The 23,219-nt window shown below is 40.2% G+C and overlaps 1 protein-coding gene across 1 annotated transcript in view; it reads right to left on the bottom strand.

Annotated features, from left to right (window-relative positions):
• Window positions 1-23,219, bottom strand: part of FGD6 (FYVE, RhoGEF and PH domain containing 6) — a 101,016-nt gene that overhangs the window by 16,416 nt on the left and 61,381 nt on the right. The window contains exons 9-18 of the mRNA XM_074941890.1: window positions 19,324-19,374; window positions 16,275-16,333; window positions 16,101-16,172; window positions 12,391-12,459; window positions 9,811-9,894; window positions 8,576-8,655; window positions 4,527-4,629; window positions 3,371-3,517; window positions 2,305-2,407; window positions 671-798 (exon numbers count right to left, since the gene is read on the bottom strand). Coding sequence (XP_074797991.1) covers window positions 671-798; window positions 2,305-2,407; window positions 3,371-3,517; window positions 4,527-4,629; window positions 8,576-8,655; window positions 9,811-9,894; window positions 12,391-12,459; window positions 16,101-16,172; window positions 16,275-16,333; window positions 19,324-19,374 — 896 coding nt within the window. The remainder of the gene's footprint in view (window positions 1-670; window positions 799-2,304; window positions 2,408-3,370; window positions 3,518-4,526; window positions 4,630-8,575; window positions 8,656-9,810; window positions 9,895-12,390; window positions 12,460-16,100; window positions 16,173-16,274; window positions 16,334-19,323; window positions 19,375-23,219) is intronic.

The raw sequence follows: 23,219 nt of genomic DNA, 5'->3' as shown, positions 1-23,219 counted from the left end.
CCCACTGTAGCCCCAGGGCAGCCTGCACCCCAAACCCCTCATCCTCGGTCCCACCCCAGAGGCTGCACCCCCTAGCACCCTAACCCTCTTCCCCAGCCCTGAGCCCCCACCTGCACTCCTCATCCCCAGCAAGAGCCCTCAACCCCCTCACACCCTAACCCTCTGCCCCAGCCCTGATCCCCCTCTCACACTCCAAACCCCCCAGCCCCCCCCATCAATTTTGTTATGGGCACCAATATGAAGGTGATGTGTCTCACATCACCTCCATATTGGTGCACATAACAAAATTCATTCCGCACTTTACTCCATAAAAAATTAGTGGGAATCCTTGTCCACACTACAGCCTATGTTGGCATAACCTACATCGCTCAGTGGTGAGACCCCCTCCCGCCCCGAGTGACATAAGTGCTCGTGTGCGCAGCTCTATGGTGGCAGGAGAGTTTCTCCTGCCAACATAGCTTCTGCTGGTCACGTCTTCACCAGATGCGGTGCAGCTGGATCAGTACAGCTGCAGCGCTGTACGCATACACATGGCCATTGTGTCACCAGAAAAATTCCCCTTTCCTTTAAATGCAGTGTCTGAAAAAGATCACCGAACAGTTTATTTTATTGTTATTAAACATGGATGGTTTAACACTGATGAGAGGTAAAGTTTAAGGGAAACACTTACTTCTTTGAGAGCAGCAGGAATTTTTTTCTGTTTTCTTCCAGACGGAATACTATGTAACACTGTAGACAAGGCACTGGATGGAGATTTATGGTTCACTGGGGATCCACTCTTAGGAGTGAAGTGGTTATCTAAAATGTATACAACATGCACAGTGCTTTTATGTTGCAGACGACTAACATATGCATAGTGTTCCTTACAAAAAGTTTTAAACACAGCTATAATTTCTATTCGGTGTAAGGTCATTTTTAAAAAAAAAAAACAGTTAATCTTTGAAACACTGCATATAATATTGTATTTCTGAACCATATTAAACTCAACAGGAATTTTGCCTCTCAGTATTGCCAAAAGTTACAGTATCATGACTCAGAGCCCCCAAAATCATGAGATTGGACCAAAAAATCATGAAGTTTATTAAAAAAAAGTATAAATCCTGTTTTTGAACTCCCCCTGCCCACTCCCCCATGTGTATAAGACAATTACAGGGTGAAAACTCAACCTTAAATACACACAACATATTCCCATACACAAAATGCAGGCCCCAATTCCCCTCTGCAGCTGCTTCCTGACTCCTCCCCACTACCCAAAAACCCAGTGGCAGGGGCTCCTGCTGCTCCCCACTCCCACCCAGCCAGGTCCTGCAGACCCCAACTCCCTGAGCATGCTTTCTCTCCCCAACTCAGGCCCCCTCCCCCAATCTCCTCAGCAAGGTCCTACAGGCTCCCACACCCTCCCCCCTCCATTCCCCAGGCATCAATAGTGGCTCCCTGTGGCCAGCCTGCAGGTAAGAGGGCTGTCCCGGGGGCCTACCTCCATTAACTCCCCCTTCCTGCTTGTGGTTGAGGGGTGGTGATTATTATTAGTATGGATTATGTATGTTACTCTAGTGCCTAGGAGTCCTAGTCATAGACCTGGACCCCATTGTGCTAGGTGCTGTACAAACGCAGAACATAAAGGCAGTCCCTGCTCCAAAGAGATTACAATCTAAGTATAAGGCAAAACAATACAGATGGATATAGGCAGACAGACGGGGGAGTACAAGGAAACAATGACAATACTGGTCAGCATGACAGGCTGCTACTCAAGCAGGGTGGGAAGTGATAGGGTGCTCTGTTCTGCTGCACCTGCTCTGTGACTGACACAGCTCAGGATGCAAAGGGTGCCCCAGTACACTAGACAACTGCTACAGCTACCTGCAGCACAGCATCCACTAGCAGCTGAAGGTGGAAATGGCAGGTGGCCCAGGCAAAGCTCCTGAGCAGCCTCTGCTTTACAACAAAAGCCCTGGAAAAGTCACCTTGAGATCACAACACTCATAATACTGCAAATATCAACAACACTGATCTCTGGGTCCAAGAGGAAGGACAGGCCAGTGGTTAGGTGTTAGCCTGGCATTCAGGAAACCTGCCTTCAGTTCCCTGCTCTGCTACAGACTTCTTGTGTGACCTTGGGCAAGTCACTTGGTGTCTCTGTGCCTCAGTTCCCCCTTCTGTAAAATGGGTTACTAGTACTTCCCAACCTCACGGGGTGCTGGGAGGATAAATGTAGTAAAGACTGTGAGGTGCTCAGATACTGTGGAAATGGGGGCTATATAATTACAAGACAGAGAGAGATGGATAAAAAAAGTTCTCTTTTACCTTGTTTCTGTAGTTCTTTGAAACAATGATCACATACTCTTGCTGGTTGGTTTTTCATATAGTCTAAGCCATGTTTATTTGTGGAACATGCTTGGCAGACAATCTGAAAACATGTAAAACGTTATTATATAGCATCTACAACCACACACACACCAATCCCTTAAAGACTTATATTTGAGTTTTTCTCAGCCCATGCTATTAAGCCCCAAACAAGTAACAATTTTACAACACGAGGGTTTGGAGGGACACGTATGCTAATTCACAGGGATGTTGCACACAAAATACTCTTTCCAGAACTGATTTTACATGACTGACAATATTCTATCGTTATATCATTTTCTGATTTTGTACAGAATATTTTGAATAAATAAAAATCTGAGAATGGGGGGTGAGACTACTGGAATAGTGAGAACTATCAAATTTATAGACTAGTAAAGTGTAAATTAGCAAATTGTTATTGTATTGTCAAATCTCATCTACAAGTTTACTAAGAAACATGCTCAGTTTTTAAAAACTTGTATTTTTAGATCATCACAATATCTATCTAGTTATATTACCCTCTTGTCTGTGTTATGGAGAAATTGATGTGTTTCAACTATACTGAAGACTGAATTCCCATTTGACTAAAAAGTAAGATGTGAAATATGACTATTCCAAGACAGCAATGAAATATACAATAGTTTTTTTTTTAGTTTCATGGGTATGCATTGTTTCGAAGTCTCTCAAAATGGGTCCAACCTTAACTCTCAATCAGTAAAAGATATTTTGAATATTTAAGTTACTTGTCTTGGTTTGCATTGTGCTACTGAAGGAGTGAGGGACATATACTATTTTTTTCTCCTAAAATGTAAAATATGACAAGGAGGACTGGGTAGGTTTAACTAGAGCAGTGGACTAACAACATTATTTCCTACTCTAAATATCCTTGTTATTTTCATTTAAGACATAATGTTCTCTCAATACAGCAATATTGCCAATGTGTTTTAATGCAATCAAATTCTCCCTGTATGGAAACAAAAATTTTGAATGACTCTTGCAAAAGAAGGAAGTTACAAGATCACCCAACCTTTCCACATGCCCTGCAGTGATGTCTTCTCCAGGTCAACGTGAATTCACTAGTACAGATCATACACATAGTGGCTCTAGTATCAGGAACCCAGATGGGAGCCTTTGATCCGAGAGGACTATCTTCATCCTCTTTCTCTGGATCAGCCTGAGAAAATGGAGGTGGAACTCCATTAAATTACAAACAGTAATGTATTTTTCACCACTGAATTATCAAGGTTAAATACAAGTATTCTGTTTCCCAATGTTTCTCCATTCACGTAACTGGTCAGTGTCTTAAATACAGATCCTCTGCTGGTTCACCAGTGACATTAGCACAATTGAGCTCTAAAAGAAGATGGTGAAATTATTTCATTGGGTCATACAGATGCTAATAAAGCTCTATTTTAGTGCTGCCAATTCAGATATTTCAGGGAAGGGAGGTCCGGCAAATTCCGGCATTTCTCTCTCCCCTCCCCGTACCCAGGGATCCCATTCTGGTCCCTGCTCTCATCTCCCAACTCCTGCCACATAGGGCATGAGCTGGTGCCACCAGGAATTGAGTTCTCGATGGACTCCACTGCACTCCACCATACAGGAACAGACTCCCTCCCTGCGTACCACGTTGCAACATCATTTGGTTCGGCCACCTCTCCAGCTGTACCGAGGGGTGGCCAGGTCAGATTTCAGTGGCGTTTAGACCACACAGCTGCAGCAATTCTAGGGACTATTCAAGCCGCAGTGGTATTTATTTAGTACAGGACTACTGCTTAAGTGATCAGATCATGCCTCACCCCTCAGCTCCATTGCTTAGGTCACTTTCAGCAAGTGCAAAAACCTTGGCGGGGGAATGGGAGTTTTCGCCCCCCACATTGGCACCACTGCTCTACTTGTTTAGTTCCAAGATATTCCAGTTTGTTTACATCCATTGTCTTAGCTAGAGTTACTCTATTTTAAGTACTAGAATGGATATCTAACCCTTTTTCTCATGTTCTTAGGATTACTGAGAACCTACATCTGAATTTTTTTTTAATGAACAAATGAAACTATGGAACATATACATCTCAAATTCTGTTTTATTATTACTTGCCACTTTTCTAAAGTGCTATGCTAAATTTTAATACTTAGTAGAAATTATATTCATGCCCAAAGAAATCAAAGAGAATGGTGTGGTATACCTCTTCAAGACTTTTACTTGGGTTAAATGTGATTCTCTTCTTTGTATAGTCTTCAATTGATCTGGAGATGGCTTCTAGCCATTCATCTCTTTCTGTAGCAGAACTGTTGGTGTCAAAGACATTGAAGTATGGTTAACATTAAACATTTCTAAAAACTGACTCTGGCTATGGCATGGTTTTTGCCAGGCACAAATCACGTTATTTCTTTTTTGTTTTTAATGACTATTAGTTTAGATTATATTAGGTTGATGTGGGAGTATTAGAGAGAGAAGGAGATTTAGAGCATGGATTTGGAGGCAACTGAAGGCAACTGTGCGATACATAGGATCAGGCAGGACAATTCCAGATGTAAGGGGCAACATAGAAGAAAACCTGGAGGCCCTCATGCACGGGGGATTCAAAGAGGACAGCATCAGAATTAGTAGAATGCTGGTCTAATCTGTGAAAAAGATGGGACAAGATATAGGCAGGAGCAGAACTATGTACTATTGGCCCTTTGACTACCCTTCCCTTTGGGAAAAGAATATTTTGCCAAATCCAAATATTTACTTATGTTGTTTTTTTATCCAGTGAGAAAAAAACATTATGCATTAGTTTTGGAATATTCATGTCTCCAGTCAACTTCTATGGCTCAGAGATTCTGACTAAAGTTTGCAAAATTAGGTTGCCTTTAATTACCCTGCTAAATCTGTATTTAAGCAACTAAATTATAAGTGGCCCAATTTTCAGAGGTGCTGCTTGAGCATCCATTGTGCACATTGACTTCAGTGGGACTACTAACATGAGTGCACAATCCAGTCCCTAATCCTGCAAACATTCAGCATTTACTCACTTTAGTAGTCCAAATGAGGTCAATTATGTGTTACATGTTTGCAGAATCAGGGTCATAGTGTTCTCATTATTAACCTACAAAAACTAAATTCTGGAGTTCTGTACAGACCAACCGAAGTGCTGTCTAGACTTTCACACAGCCATTAGACCAAACTGGCAATAAGACTTGCAAGATATCTATTTACATCTATATCTCCCCTAGGAAATGGGCAAAGTTTTGCTATGTTAAGTTTGTAAAAATTTAACTTTTCCTTAAGAGTCTTTTCAAACTTCAGTTCTGTTGTGTGTACTGAACATACTGAATATGGCTGTCAGTGAAAACAGCAGAAGGGAAGCCTCTCTCTCTAAAGTCTAGTAAGAATTTTATTTGACCTGTTTCATAACACAGAGAATGAGCACTCTAGAAACATATTAAATTACCAAATGCGAGGCAAAAGCCATTAGAATGAGATATAATAAGATGAATGATACTGAAAGATGAGACATACAGTCTGTATGTAGGTGACTGATTCACCACACATTCATTGTACATACTGATGGAAATTGCATCAGTCATTGAAAAAAATCCATATACCTTTTTCCCCTGGCGCACACACCCCTGTTCATCTTATAACAGATAATGACTTTGGGATTGAGCATTTCCTGAGGATTAATTACAGCTGGAAATCTTCAACTGCACCTTGGGACATCTTCTCCCAACTGGTCATTAATCCTTAGTAAATGCCTTGTGCTTCTATCATTATTGTTTAAATCATGATTCTTGGCTAGATAGCTTCAATGAGCCAGACAAGCACTGGATTAATTTTTATTTTAAAAAAAGAAGAGAATTGAATGGTCCCAAAGAAGCAAGAATGACAGCACTAGAAAATGAAGTTTTATAGAAACACAGAAGCAGCATTTCAAGTATCAATATGTCTTAATTCAGAGATGGTGGGGCCACTTCTAAGGGTTAAATTTTAAGGACCTAACAAGCATTGACCTCAATTGCGGCTGTCGAAAAAGAGTACCACAATTAGCACCTATTACAGCAGTAGCATGTTTGTTTAGGTGTGTGAGGTTTTTTTTTTTTTTATTAAACTGCTAACACCTTTCTGCTAGGGAACAGTTTGATTTCACCAAATTTTTTCTACATAAAGTACTTCACCAAGTTTGATAGAAACAATTTTTGGGCACAAAAGTTAGAAGAAATAAATGCTATGCATTCAGCCTTTGGAAATTATCATCTCTTTTTATAATAGTGTCATTTACATGGAAAAAAATCACAACCCCTTAGCCAAAGCTAGTCTATATATGCAGAGGAGTCTCAGTTTATTTCCTCTCACTTACAATGAAAATATCATTCCCATGCATCATTCTGATGTTATGATGTCATGTTAATTTCCCCTAAATAGTGACACCAAACAAACCCATAATCTCAAATGTTAAGATTCAATTATATGTATATTCATTTGGCACCCCAATAACTTTAAGGATAATTCAGTGTTATTTCCATAGAGCATCATATTAGCCAGAGCAGAGATGGTATCATAGTCCTATCCTGCATTTGTGTCAAGGCTCTTCCTACATATTTGCAAAGTGCTCAGTCATTCTGGCACCTAGGCACCAAACGTCTGAATTTGCACTGACTGCAGCGTTCAATGGCAAAATTGTCACGGACTTCAACAGGTGCAGAATCAAGCCCTATACTCTGAGAAATGCATCTTTCCCCCAATATGAAAAATATCTGCACTAGAGATAAATGTAAATATATACAACACTTCTTTTCAATCCCCAGTTATAAATTACTCAGGCACAATTGTGCTACTTCCTTTGGCTGCTTGGACAATGTTAAGTTGGGTCCCTCTCTATTCGAAACACTGTTTTTGTGCAGACATCCTGAAGTCAACAGATGCAAGGTCACAGAGAATGACAAAGCCCACTAAAAAACTAATGCTGTTTTGCACAAAGAAGAGGGAATGTACCTTTGCTCATTGACATCAGTATTGTCACAGCGGACAGAATGTACAACACTCATGGCTCAAATTCTCTAAACAGCTAGAATAGGAGAATCAAGCCTTTGGAAAAGACAGCTTCACAAAGGCAGATAAGAGCTTTTCTACAATAATTTAGTGGCAGTGAATACTCTGACGTATTTTCTTAGAGCCATAGATTTGATTAATATATGTGGGAGCCAAAATGTGAAAGAAGATTTGGCCAAAGTCCACACTGTCTCTGTTTTTTATATGTTTCAATAATTTAATGCCACCTCTACTTTGCAGCCTCAAAATACAATCTGTTTCCTGTTCTAATGACATCTGTGCTACAGCTAGAAGACCCTCTCCCTCAAACTTATATCATAAGCCCTCGTTATCACATCAGCATTTTATTGCTAGATTTCATGTCTCCCCTTGTTAATGCTAAAAAGCACTGACAGAGAAATGTCGTCACTTAGCAGTAACTTTTGAAGAGAAGAACAAACAGAAAAAAAGGTCAGAATTAAATCTCTCTTTTCAAAGCCTAAAATAAAACCACTTAAGTGAACATTTTTAGACTTATGTTTTTTAAAAGGGGCAGCATTTTTTCTCCTCAAAAGGTAGCAAGAAATAATTCTCATAGGGTATTGGGTAACTTGAATAAAACTCATACTTTCTGTCTTTTCAGTCTGGTGAACAGTTAAACAATTGTAATGGTGTGAGCAAAATTCTGATACAAATGGTAGTCATTGCCCAGACAGTTTAAAGACTAACCTCCTTTGGTACAGAATCTGAACTTGGGGGAAGTTTTCCCTAGAAATCAAGGTGACCTGCAGAACAGTGGCATTACATGAATTTAAAAACTCATTAGCTATGACTCCGTGATCATCTAAAATAACACAACTTAAATAACATGAGGAGAAGGGAGTTGAAACTATGACAGGTTTCAGAGTAACAGCCGTGTTAGTCTGTATTCGCAAAAAGAAAAGGAGTACTTGTGGCACCTTAGAGACTAACCAATTTATTTGAGCATAAGCTTTCGTGAGCTACAGCTCACTTCATCGGATGCAACTAGTTTGTCTTCATTGGAGGAACCCTCTACAAATTCTCCATGCTTCTAGAGTTACTATTGTAAACGAGAACAACTTTCATAGCACAAATACAAAACAATGAGTATAAGCTTAGACAACATGAGCTCCATAGTTTTTGTATTGTATCTGAAAAATGTGTGCTATTTAATATACATTATTTGCTTAGGATATTTACCTTGCTGAGAGTATGAAAGATCGCTCTACGCTTTCTATGTTCAACTCATTTTGATAAGCTTCCTGGGTTGGTTTTCGAACCTATAGTGGACATAGAAAACAACTCTGAATGAAAATGAATCACTGACTTCAGGGAGATACCTGTAACAACAGGCGAACTAAAGCAATAGAATTTTCTCTTGCAGAAAAAGTGGACAGGAAATAGCACAACAGTAGGAGCTCACGCACCAGCCCATCACTTCTGAAATCCCGAGTTTCAAGTGTAACTGAGTTCATAGGTTGAGTGTTTATGTAGCCACCCCAGAACATTTGCTGACATCACAAAACACAGCATGCAGTCTTGTAAATAGTCCCTCATGCTGTCTCCTGTGAATCTGGACCTTCAGCTGAACTTGGCCCTCTTCTCTGGCAGCATCATGGATAAGACACTTTACTGCTGAGCAGGAGCAGAAGGCGTTTGTCCTACTGCACCAGGGCCCCCTAACAGCTGTGTCTGCTTATGTCTGTGTACGTAACAGATGTTTCTTGATACAGCTCAGGATACTCCAGCTGGGCGACGGCTGGACACAACACTTTTTTAGAGGGGTTATAGGAAAGGTACAGTTAAAAAAAAAAGAGGGGAGGAGGTCAACTTTGGGGACTTTTCATGAAGGCCTCAGATTGTAGCCCTCTTAACTCCTGTATTTTCCCCTAGGATTGGCAGTCTTTGGAGAAACCCAGCTGTGGAGGATTTTGCCCACCAGAAAGTTCTCAGGCAATCACAGGTGTGTGTTTTTTGAGAGTGGGCAAAAGGTCAGAATGGCCATGAGGCAGGGGAGGAGCAGCCATACATACATAAGTTGGCAGTCTTTGTTTCAGGGAAGCCTAATTCTGGACCCAAGGCGGTTAACATTAAGGTGCAATAGTAGAACTGCCTGAGAAAGCCTTCCTAGGCCAGCCAACACTAATCAGGTATTTAGGCAGTTCTCTCTCTGTTTCTCCTCTTTGATAGAATTACAATTCTCCTCTTCTTCCAACTGGCCCCCAACAATAAATGCATTTTAAAAAGGACAGTTCTTAATGGCCCAAAAGTCCACACCATGCAACAAAGGTTATGCGTCTATCACGGCTCTTAATATAAGCAATTTATAATATTTCTTTCCAACAATAAACTTACTTGTCTATGGAAAAATTACATGCAGGAGTTCAAATAAGTTTTGACAAAAAGTTGCCATAGCAGAGATCTCAGAGACTCACCTTCATTCCAGCCAATGAAAGCATGTTGTTGAGTTTATACATGCCAGACTGTACTGGAGTTGTATATAACAGAGCATCATTAAACTGCAATATAAAACACACACACTTTCAAATGGCTAAAGGATTAAATAATAAAAAGATAGTTTCAACTATAGCAGGGGCAGGCAAACTTTTGGGCCTGAGGGCTGCATCGGGTTTCTGAAATTGTATGGAGGGCCAGTTAGGGGAGACTGTGCCTCTCCAAACAGCCGGGCATGGCCCGCCCCCTATCAGACCCCCCCACTTCTTGCCCCTGATGGCCCCCCCAGGACTCCTGCCCCATTGAATCCCTCCTGTTCCTTGACGGCCCCCCGGGGATCCCTGCCCCATCCACCCCTCCTGCTCTCGGTCCCCTGACCGCCCCTGGACTCCCCGCCCCACCCAACCCCCCCTCCTTTCTGACTGCCCCCCCAGGACCCCTACCCCATCCAACCACCCATTCTCCCTGTCTCCTGACCGCTCCCAGACCCCTCACCCATAACTGCCCCCAACCACCCCATCCAACGCCCCCTCCTTCCTGACTGCCCCTCCCGGGACCCCTGCCCCAACCACCCCACTGCTCCCTCTCCCCCCAACTGCCCCCCGCTGCCCTATCCAACCCCTCATCTCCTTTCTGACTGCCCTCTGGGACCGCTACCCCCATTCAACTCCCATTCCTGGCCCTCTGAGTGCCCCAACCCCTATCCACGCCCCCGACCACCCCCCGAACTCCCCTGCCCTCTATTCAACCCCCTCCCTGCTCCCTTACTGCACTGCCTGGAGCACCGGTGGCTGGCTGCACCAGGACAGCCAGCCGCGCAGCACAGAGCACCGGGTCAGGCCGGGCTCTGCAGCCCCGCTGTCCAGAGTATTGCGCCGCGTGGCGGCGTGGCTGCAGGGGAGTGGGGACAGCCTCCTGGGCCAGTAGCTCAGGGGCCGGACAGGACGGGCCTGCGGGCCATAGTTTGCCCACCTCTGAACTACAGTGTACTGAAAATGTATGAAATTTGTATAGAATTGATACACATGCATTGAAGGTAGAAATTTAGAGTCTAGAAATGTGTCCTCTACATGTTATTTCTTTAGTTTGGATTCTGAGAAGAGAGTTCTATTTACTTATAACAAATTTTCATGTATACAACGTAGGTAAGAATATAGGTCTATTAACATTTTAGTTATGTAAACATTTTTGTCACATTCTCTGCACAAAGACTTTTTAAAAGCTGAAAGAAAATTCCCAAAATAAAAAAGCTATTTATCAATGAAAAGCACATTATTTATGGGCAAACTGGGAGTACTGATGTCAGGGAATAGGCCATTGAAACCCATAAGGAACAGTTTCTTGCAAATAAAAAGTTATATTACACACACACAAACCTGCATTCAGAGAACATTAGTAAAGTTGCAAAGTCAAGCACTCAAAAGTTAGGAAATGCCAGAATTAAGGTTGCCTGTGCCTAGGGTAGTGTATGCATCTCTAGTTATTCTCATCACAAACGAATGCTGAACAAAGATAAACAATGAAAAGCACATAGTGGTACTTCATATGGTATTCTGGACTGAAGCTTGGTTCTAGACTGCATTTTGTCGGAATTAGTGCAAAAGGCTTCATGTAGGGCTTGTCTACACTACCCGCCAGATCGACAGGCAGTGATCGATCCAGCGGGAGTCGATTTATCGCGTCTAGTATAGATGTGATAAATCGACTGCTGAGCGCTCTTCCGTCAACTACGGTACTCCACCAGAATGAGGAGCGCAAGCGGAGTTGCGGGAGAGCATCACTGCACTAAGTCGACAGCTGAAGACACCGTTGTAAGTAGATCTAAGTACGTCAACTTCAGCTACACTATTCATGTAGCTGAAATTGTGTATCTTAGCTCGACCCTGCGCGGTAGTGTAGACAAGCCCTAAATTTGAGGAGCTGCTATATTATTTGTATTACACTCGGACCAGCTAAGATGGTGCCCCATTGTGCCAGACACTGCACAAACATATAGGAAGAGTCAGATCCTGCCTCAAATTGTCTTGTCTATTTAGACAAACTGAGAAAGGATGGGCAGGGAAGCAGACAGAGAGATTGTGTGACTTATCCAAGGTCACAGAGCAGGTCAGCAGCAAGGCCAGGAATAGAATCTAGGACCCTTGACTCCCCAACCCAGTGCCCAATCCAAAGATATACTATAAACTTTTTGAAAATGTGACAAGTAATGCTCTGGACACCAGATTTTCAAATCTATTAGAATTCAAAGGACTAGAGTAGTAGTCTCAGCTTTTCAAAACCTCAGATTCTTTTCTCAAAAAGTTCTTAAAAACAGTGACTGAATTTTGGTCAAACAGAAATAATTTTATAACTGGGATTTTTTGTTTATTTTTTAGTGTACACAAGTCACCTTGCTAAACCACACTGAACACGCCAAACAGTGATACAAACTGCATATAAAATGCTCAATTTTTTAAACAGTCAGCTGAAGTTGCCAGTTATTTATATTTGTGGTGTGAATGTTTCTACCACTATTGAATTACTCTGGCATTAGGCACATAGAAATGTACATGGCATCTTACCAGAAAAAACATTCGCGGCTGCATGACCTTCCTGGAAAGCTTCATCAACGTTCCTTCTTTGAGAAAGACCTGGCAAGTTAAAGAAGATAAACAAATATTGCAAAACTTAGCTGTTGAGAGCACAAAAACTGCATGAATAAGCTTCTCTCTTCAAAATTCTTATTCATTTACTGCCATCGATGTGTTTAAAATTTCATATAAGACACGAAGCAAAACATATCAAGCACAAATGATCATGAAGAAAGATTTCCTGTTCTGGAATACAAAACTTGGAGACTAGCCTTTTTGATAAACCTGTTATTAAAAATGTACTCCTGCATAATTAGCCCTAGGTATCTTTATAAATACAGTAAATATAAATGGATTAATAAAAGAGGAACTTATTGGAATTAGGTCTGCTTAGCAAAATATAAAACTAATACTTAGACACTGGAAGAAGGTCCCATCTGCAATAAATGAAAGGGCCTCACTATCAACTGACTTCGCTTCTTATGAGAAGTTGATCCTTAATTGCAGACAACATGCAACATCCAAAAGATATGGACTCCATGTTTAAATCATATAAAATTGTTAACTTATCACATATGGAGCTGCTCATACCCTTTTCAGAGGCTGAGCAACAGTGCTCCCACAATTGCAGCTTATGGACAAAATTCTGCAAACATCAGAACAAGTAACTTCACTCATGTGAGTGGTTTCACTGAGATCAGTGGGACTGCTCATGGCAGGGTGATTGAGAGAATAAAGATGGGTCCTGACATCTGTATCACCTGTTTAGTGTTGTACAAGTCACATTATGAATCAATTTAAATCTCGAATAAGAAAAAATCCTAAGAGGTTCCACTGTAATTACCAAGCTTCTGCTATTAAAATGTAATTGGGACAAAAGTCTCGATCCTGTACTTGAGAGGAGCTGATCATCCTCAACCCCCAATGAAATCCACAGGGATTGTGTACTTGCACTGGAGGGTGGAGTTTGCTCTAACTTATTTTTAAGTCTTTCCTCTGACTTCTCATGTTGCAACTGAAGTCGCAACAATGTGGTGACAAAGCTTGCAGTATAACTGCTAACAAAATGCACAGAACGATAGAATTGTAGGACTGGAAGGGACCTCAAGAGATCTTCTAGTCCATTCCCCTGCACTCAAGGCAGGACTAAGTATTATCTAGACCATCCCTGACAGGTGTTTGTCCAACCTGCTCTTAAAAATCTCCAACGATGGAGATTCCACAACCTCCTTAGGCAATTTATTCCAGTACTTAACCACCCTGACAGTTAGGAAGTTTTTCTTAATGTCCAACCTAAACCACTCTTGCTGCAATTTACGTACATTGTTTCTTGTCCTATCCTCAGAGGTTAAGCAGAACAATTTATTATCCTCCTCTTTATAACAACCTTTTATGTACTTGAAAACTGTTATGTCCCCCCTCAGTCTTCTCCAGACTAAACAAACCAAATTTTTTAGTTCTTCCCTCATAGGTCATGTGTTCTAGACCTTTAATTATTTTTGTTGCTCTTCTCTGGACTTTCTCCAATTTGTCCACATCTTTCCTGAAACGTGGCACCCAGAACTGGACACAATTCTCCAGCTGAGGCCTAATTAGCGCAGAGTAGAGTGGAAGAATTACTTCTTGTGTCTTGCTTACAATATTCCTGCTAATGCATCCCAGAATTATGTTAGCTTTTTTTGCAACAGCGTTACACTGTTGACTCATATTTAGCTTGTGATCCATTGTGACCCCCAGATCCCTTTCCGCAGTACTCCTTCCTAGGCAGTCATTTCCCATTTTGTATTTGTGCAACTGATTGTTCCTTCCTAACTGGAGCACTTTGCATTTGTCCTTATTGAATTTCATCCTATTTATTTCAAACCATTTCTCTAGTTTGTCCACATCATTTTGAATTTTAATCCTATCCTCCAAAGCACTTGCAACCCCTCCCAGCTTGGTATTGTCTGCAAACTTTATAAGCATACGCTGTATGCCATTATCTAAATCACAGAAGAAGATACTGAACAGAACTGGACCCTACTTGATATGCCCTTCCAGCTTGACTGTGAACCACTGATAGCTACTCTCTGGGAATGATTTTCCAACCAGTTATGGACCCACCTTACAGAAGCTCCATCTAGGTTGTATTTCCCTAGTTTGTTTATGAGAAGGTCATGCGAGACAGTATCAAAAGCTTTACTAAGGTCAAGATGTACCACACCTACTGCTTCCCCCCATCCACAAGGCTTGTTACCCTGTCAAAGAAAGCTATTAGGTTGGTCTGACACAATTTGTTCTTGACAAATCCATGCTGACTGTTACTTATCACCTTATCTTCTATGTGTCTTCAAATTGATTGCTTAATTATTTTCTCCATTATCTTTTTGGGTACTGAAGTTAAATTGGCTAGTCCGTAATTCTCCTTCTGATAGATGGGCGCTATATTTGCTCTTTTCCTGTCCTCTGGACTCTCACCCATCCTCCATGACTTTTCAAAAATAATCGCTAATGGCTCAGATATCTCCACATGTGTATGTGTGCAGGACTTCATGTTCGAAAACTGTTAGGTTTTCATAAAAAAATTTTCCTCAAAAATTAAATGGAAAATGTCTTGGCAGTAAGGACTCTTATTCCACCATCAGCACCAACTAAGCAAGGGATCATTTTTCTCACAGACTTTAAGACCGAAGGGGACCATCATGATCATCTAGTCTGAGCTCCTATACATTGCAGGCCACAGAACCTCACCCACCCACTCATGTAATAGACACTTAACTTCTGGATGAGTTACTGAAGTCCTCAAATCCTGATTTAAAGACTTCAAGTTACAGAGAATATCCACCATTTACTCTAGTTTAAACCTGAAAGTGACCCATGCTCTATGATGCAAAGGAAGCTGAAAGCTCCACAGGGTCTCTGCCAATCTGACCTGGAGGAAAAGTCCTTCCTGACCCCTTATATGGCAATCAGTTAGACCCTGAGCATGCAGGCCAGACCCACCAGTCAGATACCTGGGAAGGAATTCTCTGTAGTAACTCAGAGCCCTCTCCATCTAGTGTCCCGCTTCTGGCCTTCAGAGATATTTGCTGCCAGCAGTTGCAGATTAAACTTATCAAGCTCAGTCTTGAAGCCATAGAGGGGATAGTATGATGAGACTGGCTACAATGGCATGTAGCCGGTCTCATCATACCATCCCCTCCATAAATTTATCAAGCTCAGTCTTGAAGCCAGTTAGGTTTTTGCCCCCCCCCCCCGCCCGCCCCAGGTCTCCTTGGAAGGCTGTTCCAGAACTTCACTCCTCTGATGGTTAGAAACCTTCCTCTAATTTGAAGCCTAAACTCGTTGATGACCAGTTTATATCCATTTGTTCCTGTGTCCATATTAGTGCTTAACTTACAACTCCTCTCCTTTCCTGGTATTTATCTCTCTGATGTATTTAGAGACAGCAATCATATCTCCCTTCAGCCTTCTTTTGGTTAGGCTAAACAAGTCAAACTCTGAGTCTCCTCTCATAAGGTAGGTTTTGCATTCCTCTGATCATCCTAGTAATCTGATCATCTCTCTGCACCTGTTCCAGTTTGAATTAATCGTTATTAAACATGGGAGATCAGAAATGCACACAGTTCTCCCTGCTTTAACAGTAGTTATATATACTTAGTATCACTTTCGTCTGCAGTTTCCTTGCTGCTATCTGCTGAATGCTCTTTTGCAGAACTTACCCTTCCTGGTTGAACAATCTCATGATGCCCATTTAAACTGTACTGAATCTGCATGAGCTTCTGAAAGTTATCCTATGTGGGAAAAAACACACAAAAATAGAATTGCCTTTCAATTTAATGAAAATGCATTAGACAGCTTTAGCAGACATCAACTTCCACAATTATGATACTTACTCCCTGTTTCATGATATCATTGGCATGGTTGGCTACTTCTATGACAACAGCCAGAGCACCTAAAGTGTGAAGGAACAGAATTTAGTTATACAATCTAGCCAGCGGTTCAGTGTTCAAAAACATGTTGCCCAATTCAGCTGGTGCTAAGGGGCTCAAGAGTGTGACCCAAAGCTCACGGAAGTCAGTGGGAGTCTTTCCGTTGACTTCAGTGGTCTCTGGATTAGGTCTTAAAAGCTGTGTCCTTGCAAACCACCATCCATTGTGGCAGAGCTTTTGTGCCATGTTAGCTACCAAATTTCTTAAAGTTAACTGAAATGACGACACTCATTTTGCCAACAAAATTAAGCTCACACTCAGCTTGCCTTACTCACACAACTAGTCCCTTTTACTTCAAGGTGACCACTTGTACAAATAATTGTATAATGTGAGCAGGATTAAGTCCCAATGTACACTCAGCACAGGGACTCAGCCAATAACCATCTTTTTCCATTGCACACGTTTCCCTGAAATGTCGGTCACAGAATTCAGAGGACTTCCAGTGGAGCTATCATTGTATTTTCAATTTTCTGTCTTTGGGTTTATTGCTGACTAAGATTATTTTCAAGTTTAAAATCCCACACATTTCTTTTTAAGTGTCAAATGTTTTGTACCCATGTGGTTTTGAAAATGTAAAATCTCTAAAAGGGAAGAGTTACCCAAGATGGAAGGCAGTTTGGTATCTCTGTATTCAATTAAAAAAACCCCTACACAATAGAGAAGTGTTTCGAATTACTGCAATAGGATGAAAGGAGAATGTGAATTACTGCACAGAGCAGCAGTATTTCATACAGAATTCAAATCTGCAATTCATTTAACTGCAGAAAACAGATAAACTCACTTTACTGATAGTTAGCACAAATAACTATGTGGTGACAGACTAAGATACAGATCACCCTCTGAACCATTTGAATGCAATTAAGCATCCCAAATAATGGAACTTTTATAGGTTTAGAGATGTCCAGCAATACTATCACTAGGCCACTAAAACCAAAACACTTTTTTCTTTCTATCCTGGTATTTACACAGGTCTCATCAGTGTAGCACTTGAGTTCCTGGACATACACATCCAGAACTGTTCAGTTCTTAGCGAGACGGAAAATAGGTTAAAACATGTAATTGCCAAACTTCAAAAGGTACAGAGGTGTTTAAGGCCTGAGCTGGGAATTAAGTGGAAGCATGAACTAGGAGCTCCCACTTAGATTGATGTAAGGAGCATTTTGGGGTTTTAAGTTTTCACATAGGAAACAAATACAGCTTCCAAATAATCAAAAGGCATGGAAATACCGAACACGCCCAATGAACATAATAATACTAGCAAGATCAGGAGGTCTTTAAACTTAGGGCCTCTCAGAGAGTCAGCTGCACGTGTGGAAGCTGAGCCACAGGAATTCTCTGTCCAAGGAAAGCTGGAATGAACTGGCTCCAAATAAGATACAGGTGGCTGAACATTTCTTCAAACCGCCTTCAGAGATCTGGTATGAAAACAAATCCATGCCAAAGTATTCACTCATTGGACTTCAGGAAAAATTAAGACTGATGAATCCTATGGTAAATTGGCTGGGATTCACAGAGGAAGATTTAAGGTCACATTATCTTTTATAGTATCATGATTCCAAAATAAGCCTTAAGATTTTGAAAGTCTAATAACTATACTCAAGAGTAAATAATACATGAAGTGAACAGGTGTAGGAAATCGTATGAAAACTGTTTTTGGAAAGAAGGCTCCTCTCACTTTCTAATGTTGCACTACCTATAAGGAGTAACCCATCTACAAGAAAGCACAGAGGTCCCTGAGGTGACCTGCAGATATAGTTTTGAGACACCTGGCCCAGATAGATCTTTATTTACACAGTTAAAGGGAGACAGCCAACTTCACTATTCCATTTTGACTTGTTTTTTAACCTACTGTTGTCACAAGCAACACCTAGATTACTAAAAATGAAAGATGAGAGGATTTTTTCATATCTAGATTTAGTTTGTCGTCTTCATAACATTTGACAGTTCTTTCATTGTTTCCCCTGTACAGCTACAGTTAAGTTTCCCTAGTTGTCTTTGACACAGCAACAAAGGACAGAAAAACATTTTAGAATATAAGGAAATGTGATTGCTGAAAGCACACAAGTTTGGCAGAGGAGACTCGAGAGAAGGTGCAGACCTGACACTACTTAGAACTCATTTTTTGAAATTGACTAGATTTCAAGTGTCCAGTGTTGCATTAGTGCAGGGGTCTCAAACATGCGTCTTGGAGTTATTTCCTGCGGCCCGCCATAGGCGCCGACTCCACCGGCAGCCAAGCTTCAAACATTACTCAGTGTCTATATTTTATTAAAATCCCTCTTTGCATTACAGTTTTAAAAAAGTTAATACATTGACTTTGAATAGCATACAATATTACTCTTAATTTTTTTTCATTTTTGACTATACTTTTGTATCATTGTATGAAAAGGTTTCAGTGATGCGGCCCTCGGGCCAATGTACTAGTCCTCATGTGGCCCTCGTGGTGATTTGAGTTTGAGATCCCTGCATTAGTGCTAGTTTATTCATATCTATTATCAATGCATGGAAGTTACTGGCTCAGCTATCACTGAAAAAATGAAGACGTGAAACAATCTTTACCTATTTGCCCCCCAAAAGCTGCTCCCTTTGTATATTCAGAGTCATCATTTGCTTGCTTACACCACAAAAATAGATCCTTCTTAGTTCTACTAACACTGCAGAGCCAAACATGGTGATGATGAGAGTGCAAGGAGGAAAGAACTAGAGCTTGAATTTCAGTCCCTGAATTCATTTTACAGGGACAGCTGTTTTTACTTGTAAACTTTGAACATTCTTTTGGGGGAAAAAAAACACGGAACCCTTCAACATCTCTTTTCATAGTAACATAAAGCTGAATAAAAATAGATTTACTGGTTCACTACATTATATGCATCAAAAGTTAAAGTTTAGAAATATTCTCATTTTTCATCTTTAACAAGCCTTCTCTTTATTTAATCTAAAGAAATACATTTACCTTGAGTATCCCTATAGTCTGCTGAGTCTTCTAAAAGATTCTTTAAATAATCTGTATAAGAAAGAAAAAATATTACATAAATATGTTGGGAAAGAACCAGTGTTATAAAAAGGGAAAAAAAAGCATAAAAAATTGCTGGAAAAAATGTTCTTTTGGGTAGACGTGTGCAATAAACTATAGCCCCTAATGGATTAAAAACAAACAATCAGCTGAAATATCACTAAAATACTTGTTTTTGGAGTGTAACAGAAAATGTAATATCAACATCAGCCCAGCTACACAATATCTGTGCACAACACAATATTTACACTGAATGTTTCAGGTAAAAAAAGGAATGATGAGCAGTGAAATAAGTAAAAAAAAGTGTTGCTCTATTTTACTCAGGAAGAGAGTTCACAGAAGCAGTGTCTTCAGGCAAATGACATAATTGGTATAGGTGTTATATTTCAGAACAAATCAACAAGCAGCAGTTATCTGTTAATTATTCAGTGTGACAAAAGGCATCTATACAAAGCTATACCACATGCACTTATTTGTGTTCAATTTTGTATAGGTCATGACAGATTTTGAAGATTACAAATGTTACTGTGTTGTGTGTTAGTACCTAAACTGATTGTAATAAATAATCAGTATTTGGCAAAAGAATGTTCTGGATGTTTTATTATGTGGAAGAATTTTTGTTCCAATAAAGGAAAATAAACTATCAAATTTTGGTGTGTGTTAGTTTGGTTGTGATCAATGATAAATCTAGATTTCAGAGTAGCAGCCGTGTTAGTCTCTATTCACAAAAAGAAAAGGAGTACTTGTGGCACCTTAGAGACTAACCAATTTATTTGAGCATAAGCTTTGGTGAACTACAGCTGTGTGCATCCGATGAAGTGAGCTGTAGCTCACGAAAGCTCATGCTCAAATAAATTGGTTAGTCTCTAAGGTGCCACAAGTACTCCTTTTCTTAACGATAAATCTAGTCTTTGCCCACTAGATGGCACACCGAATCCACAAAATATTTCTTGCTTTGAGGTTTTCAATCTTTACTTACAAGCAAATACTCACCAGCAACCACACACCACACAACAAAAACACTAACCCAGGAACCTATCCTTGCAATAAAGCCCATTGCCAACTCTGTCCACATATCTATTCAGGGGACACCATCGTAGGACCTAATCACATCAGCCACACTATCAGAGGCTCGTTCACCTGCACATCTACCAATGTGATATATGCCATCATGTGCCAGCAATGCCCCTCTGCCATGTACATTGGCCAAACCGGACAGTCTCTACGCAAAAGAATAAATGGACACAAATCAGACGTCAAGAATTATAACATTCAAAAACCAGTCGGAGAACACTTCAACCTCCCTGGACACTCAATTACAGACCTAAAAGTAGCAATTATTCAACATAAAAACTTCAAAAACAGACTCCAACGAGAAACAGCAGAACTGGAATTAATCTGCAAACTGGACACCATTAAATTAGGCTTGAATAAGGACTGGGAGTGGATGAGTCATTACACTAGCTAAAAACTATTTCCCCATGCTAATTTTCCCCCTAGTGTTACTCACACCTTCTTGTCAAATGTTTGAAATGGGCCATCCTGATTACTACTACAAACTTTTTTTTTCTCCTGCTGATAATAGCCCACCTTAATCGATTGGTCTCGTTAAGAGTTGGTATGGCAACCCCCATTTTACCTATCTATTTTCCTACTGTATTTTCCACTGCATGCATCTGATGAAGTGGGCTTTAGCCCACGAAAGCTTAGGCTCAAATAAATTTGTTAGTCTCTAAGGTGCCACAAGTACTCCTCGTTCTTTCTGCTAAAACCACTAAAACTAACCTTAAATGCCACACAAATTGGGAAAACCAAACATATTCCCCTGGAGATTCCATTTCCTACAATATTTAATCAGAAAGTATAATGTACCAAAGGCACTGCATGTGTCACATTTGCAGTAGGCATCTGTTCTATACATTCTAAAGTTCTAAAGTGGTTAAAGTGCAGAAGAGATGCAATAGAAACTTTCAGAAAAATATACAATCTTTCATAAATAAATGATAATAAATATTTATATATATATTTAATTAGTGAATGTATCTGCATTCTGGCCTGAAAGTTTTGTGGAGGATGTAGTGAAGAGTAAGGCATAAAGGTCAGGTGAGGGTGTGGAGAAGGAGCAGTAGTAGGTAGGTTCTACTGTAGAGGGAGGGAGAAAGAGAGAAAAGATTGATCCAGCTAGATCAGAGGAAGACCACCATTTTTTGCTGAACCTGAAGTTTTGTTTTACCCTTAGTGGGCACCAGCCAATGTTTGTTTTTTTTAGTACTTGTCTCTTCCATGACACTAAACACTCTCCCACAACAAAAAAACAAGTTATTTCCTTCCTCCTTTATATATCGCAAGAGAGATTTTTGCCCTGATGGCTACACAAAATAGTTAATCAAGTCTTGTATTTTTAAACCAGTTTGGTTAAACTGGTGAAAACCACTATATGAACATTTTAAATTCATATCAGCCATTTTTAAACCAATTTATCTGAAATTGATTCCTTACTTACATAAGTTAAAAAAGCCATTTTTAAAATTGATTTAGCTTACATCAATAAGGAATCAACTTAAGATAAAATAATGTCATTTTTAAACCAATTTAATAGCCACACACCTGTAGCTAAACTAGAGCAACCTACTGCACAGACAAGGCCTAAGAATGGCTAGGTAGAAGCCCTATGGGATAGCGGTCATTTATTTTTAAAAGTTGGTTGCATGTTTTATCCCTCTCTCCCAACCTTTGCATAGTGTTCATCTTCATAGACTGTGAGCTCTCCAGGGCAGGAACTGTGTTTTCCTATACACATTGTGCATATTTTGTGCACTACTATAATCCAAAATAACAAATCAGAGTTGAAATACAGTGTGGGTTTCCATCACCAGGGACTGAACTCGGGACCTCCTGAACTAAAAGCATGAGTTTGTACTAAAGAGCCAGGCTTTGTAACTGGCAGCTGTAACAAACTTGCATCCTCTGTGGACCAGGTACAGTAGGGGACACAATGCACACTGACCATTGTGTTATGATAGCACCCTAAGAAAACTATCCATTGTGAATGGCAGCATAAATTTAAGACCCAAAAGTGATCTTAAATTCCCCGTGTAATAGGGACCCAAATAGGGAACTGAATATTTCTTGGCATATACATGCTTTATGGCATACACTAAAGTTTTGTCCAAGATAAACAAATGAACAACATTTTATATGTTTCAGAGTAGCAGCCATGTTAGTCTGTATTTGCAAACATTTTATATGGCGCAATTCTTTTGACAGGTACTTTCATTCACGGACAAAACTAGAATTAAAAGTGCCAGAGAACTAAAAGTGTCAGAGAGACTTAAGACAAGTTTCAGCATAAATTTATTTATTTGAAACTCTGCAGTCAAAAGTAGAGTCTTGCTCTTATGTTAGGGCTCTATGGAGTATCCAATTAAATTTGCAGCTGCTAAATGCTGAAATAATATTTATGTAATTTTGAACTTAACACTCCTTTGCACATCTGGCTAGTAGCCTCTGTTCGTGGCTAAAATCTATAGCTTCAAAGTAGATTTTGAACAGATGTTTCTAATCTCTCATTTTCCATGAATACACACTGAAAATTCTGTGCTTACAACCACCTTTCAGAGTAGCAGCCGTGTTAGTCTGTATTCGCAAAAAGAAAAGGAGGACTTGTGGCACCTTAGAGACTAACCAATTTATTTGAGCATAAGCTTTCGTGAGCTACAGCTCACTTCATTAACCTTTCTGTGGTTAATGCCATTAGACTATTACACAGAAGGGTTTTTATTGATATGGATACCATTATATTTTGCTGAAACACTATAATTTAGTACAAACTTACT

This window comes from Natator depressus, chromosome 1 (genome assembly GCF_965152275.1).
Source record: "Natator depressus isolate rNatDep1 chromosome 1, rNatDep2.hap1, whole genome shotgun sequence".
NCBI lineage: Eukaryota > Metazoa > Chordata > Testudines > Cheloniidae > Natator > Natator depressus.
This window is presented reverse-complemented; position numbering and strand designations above follow the sequence as displayed.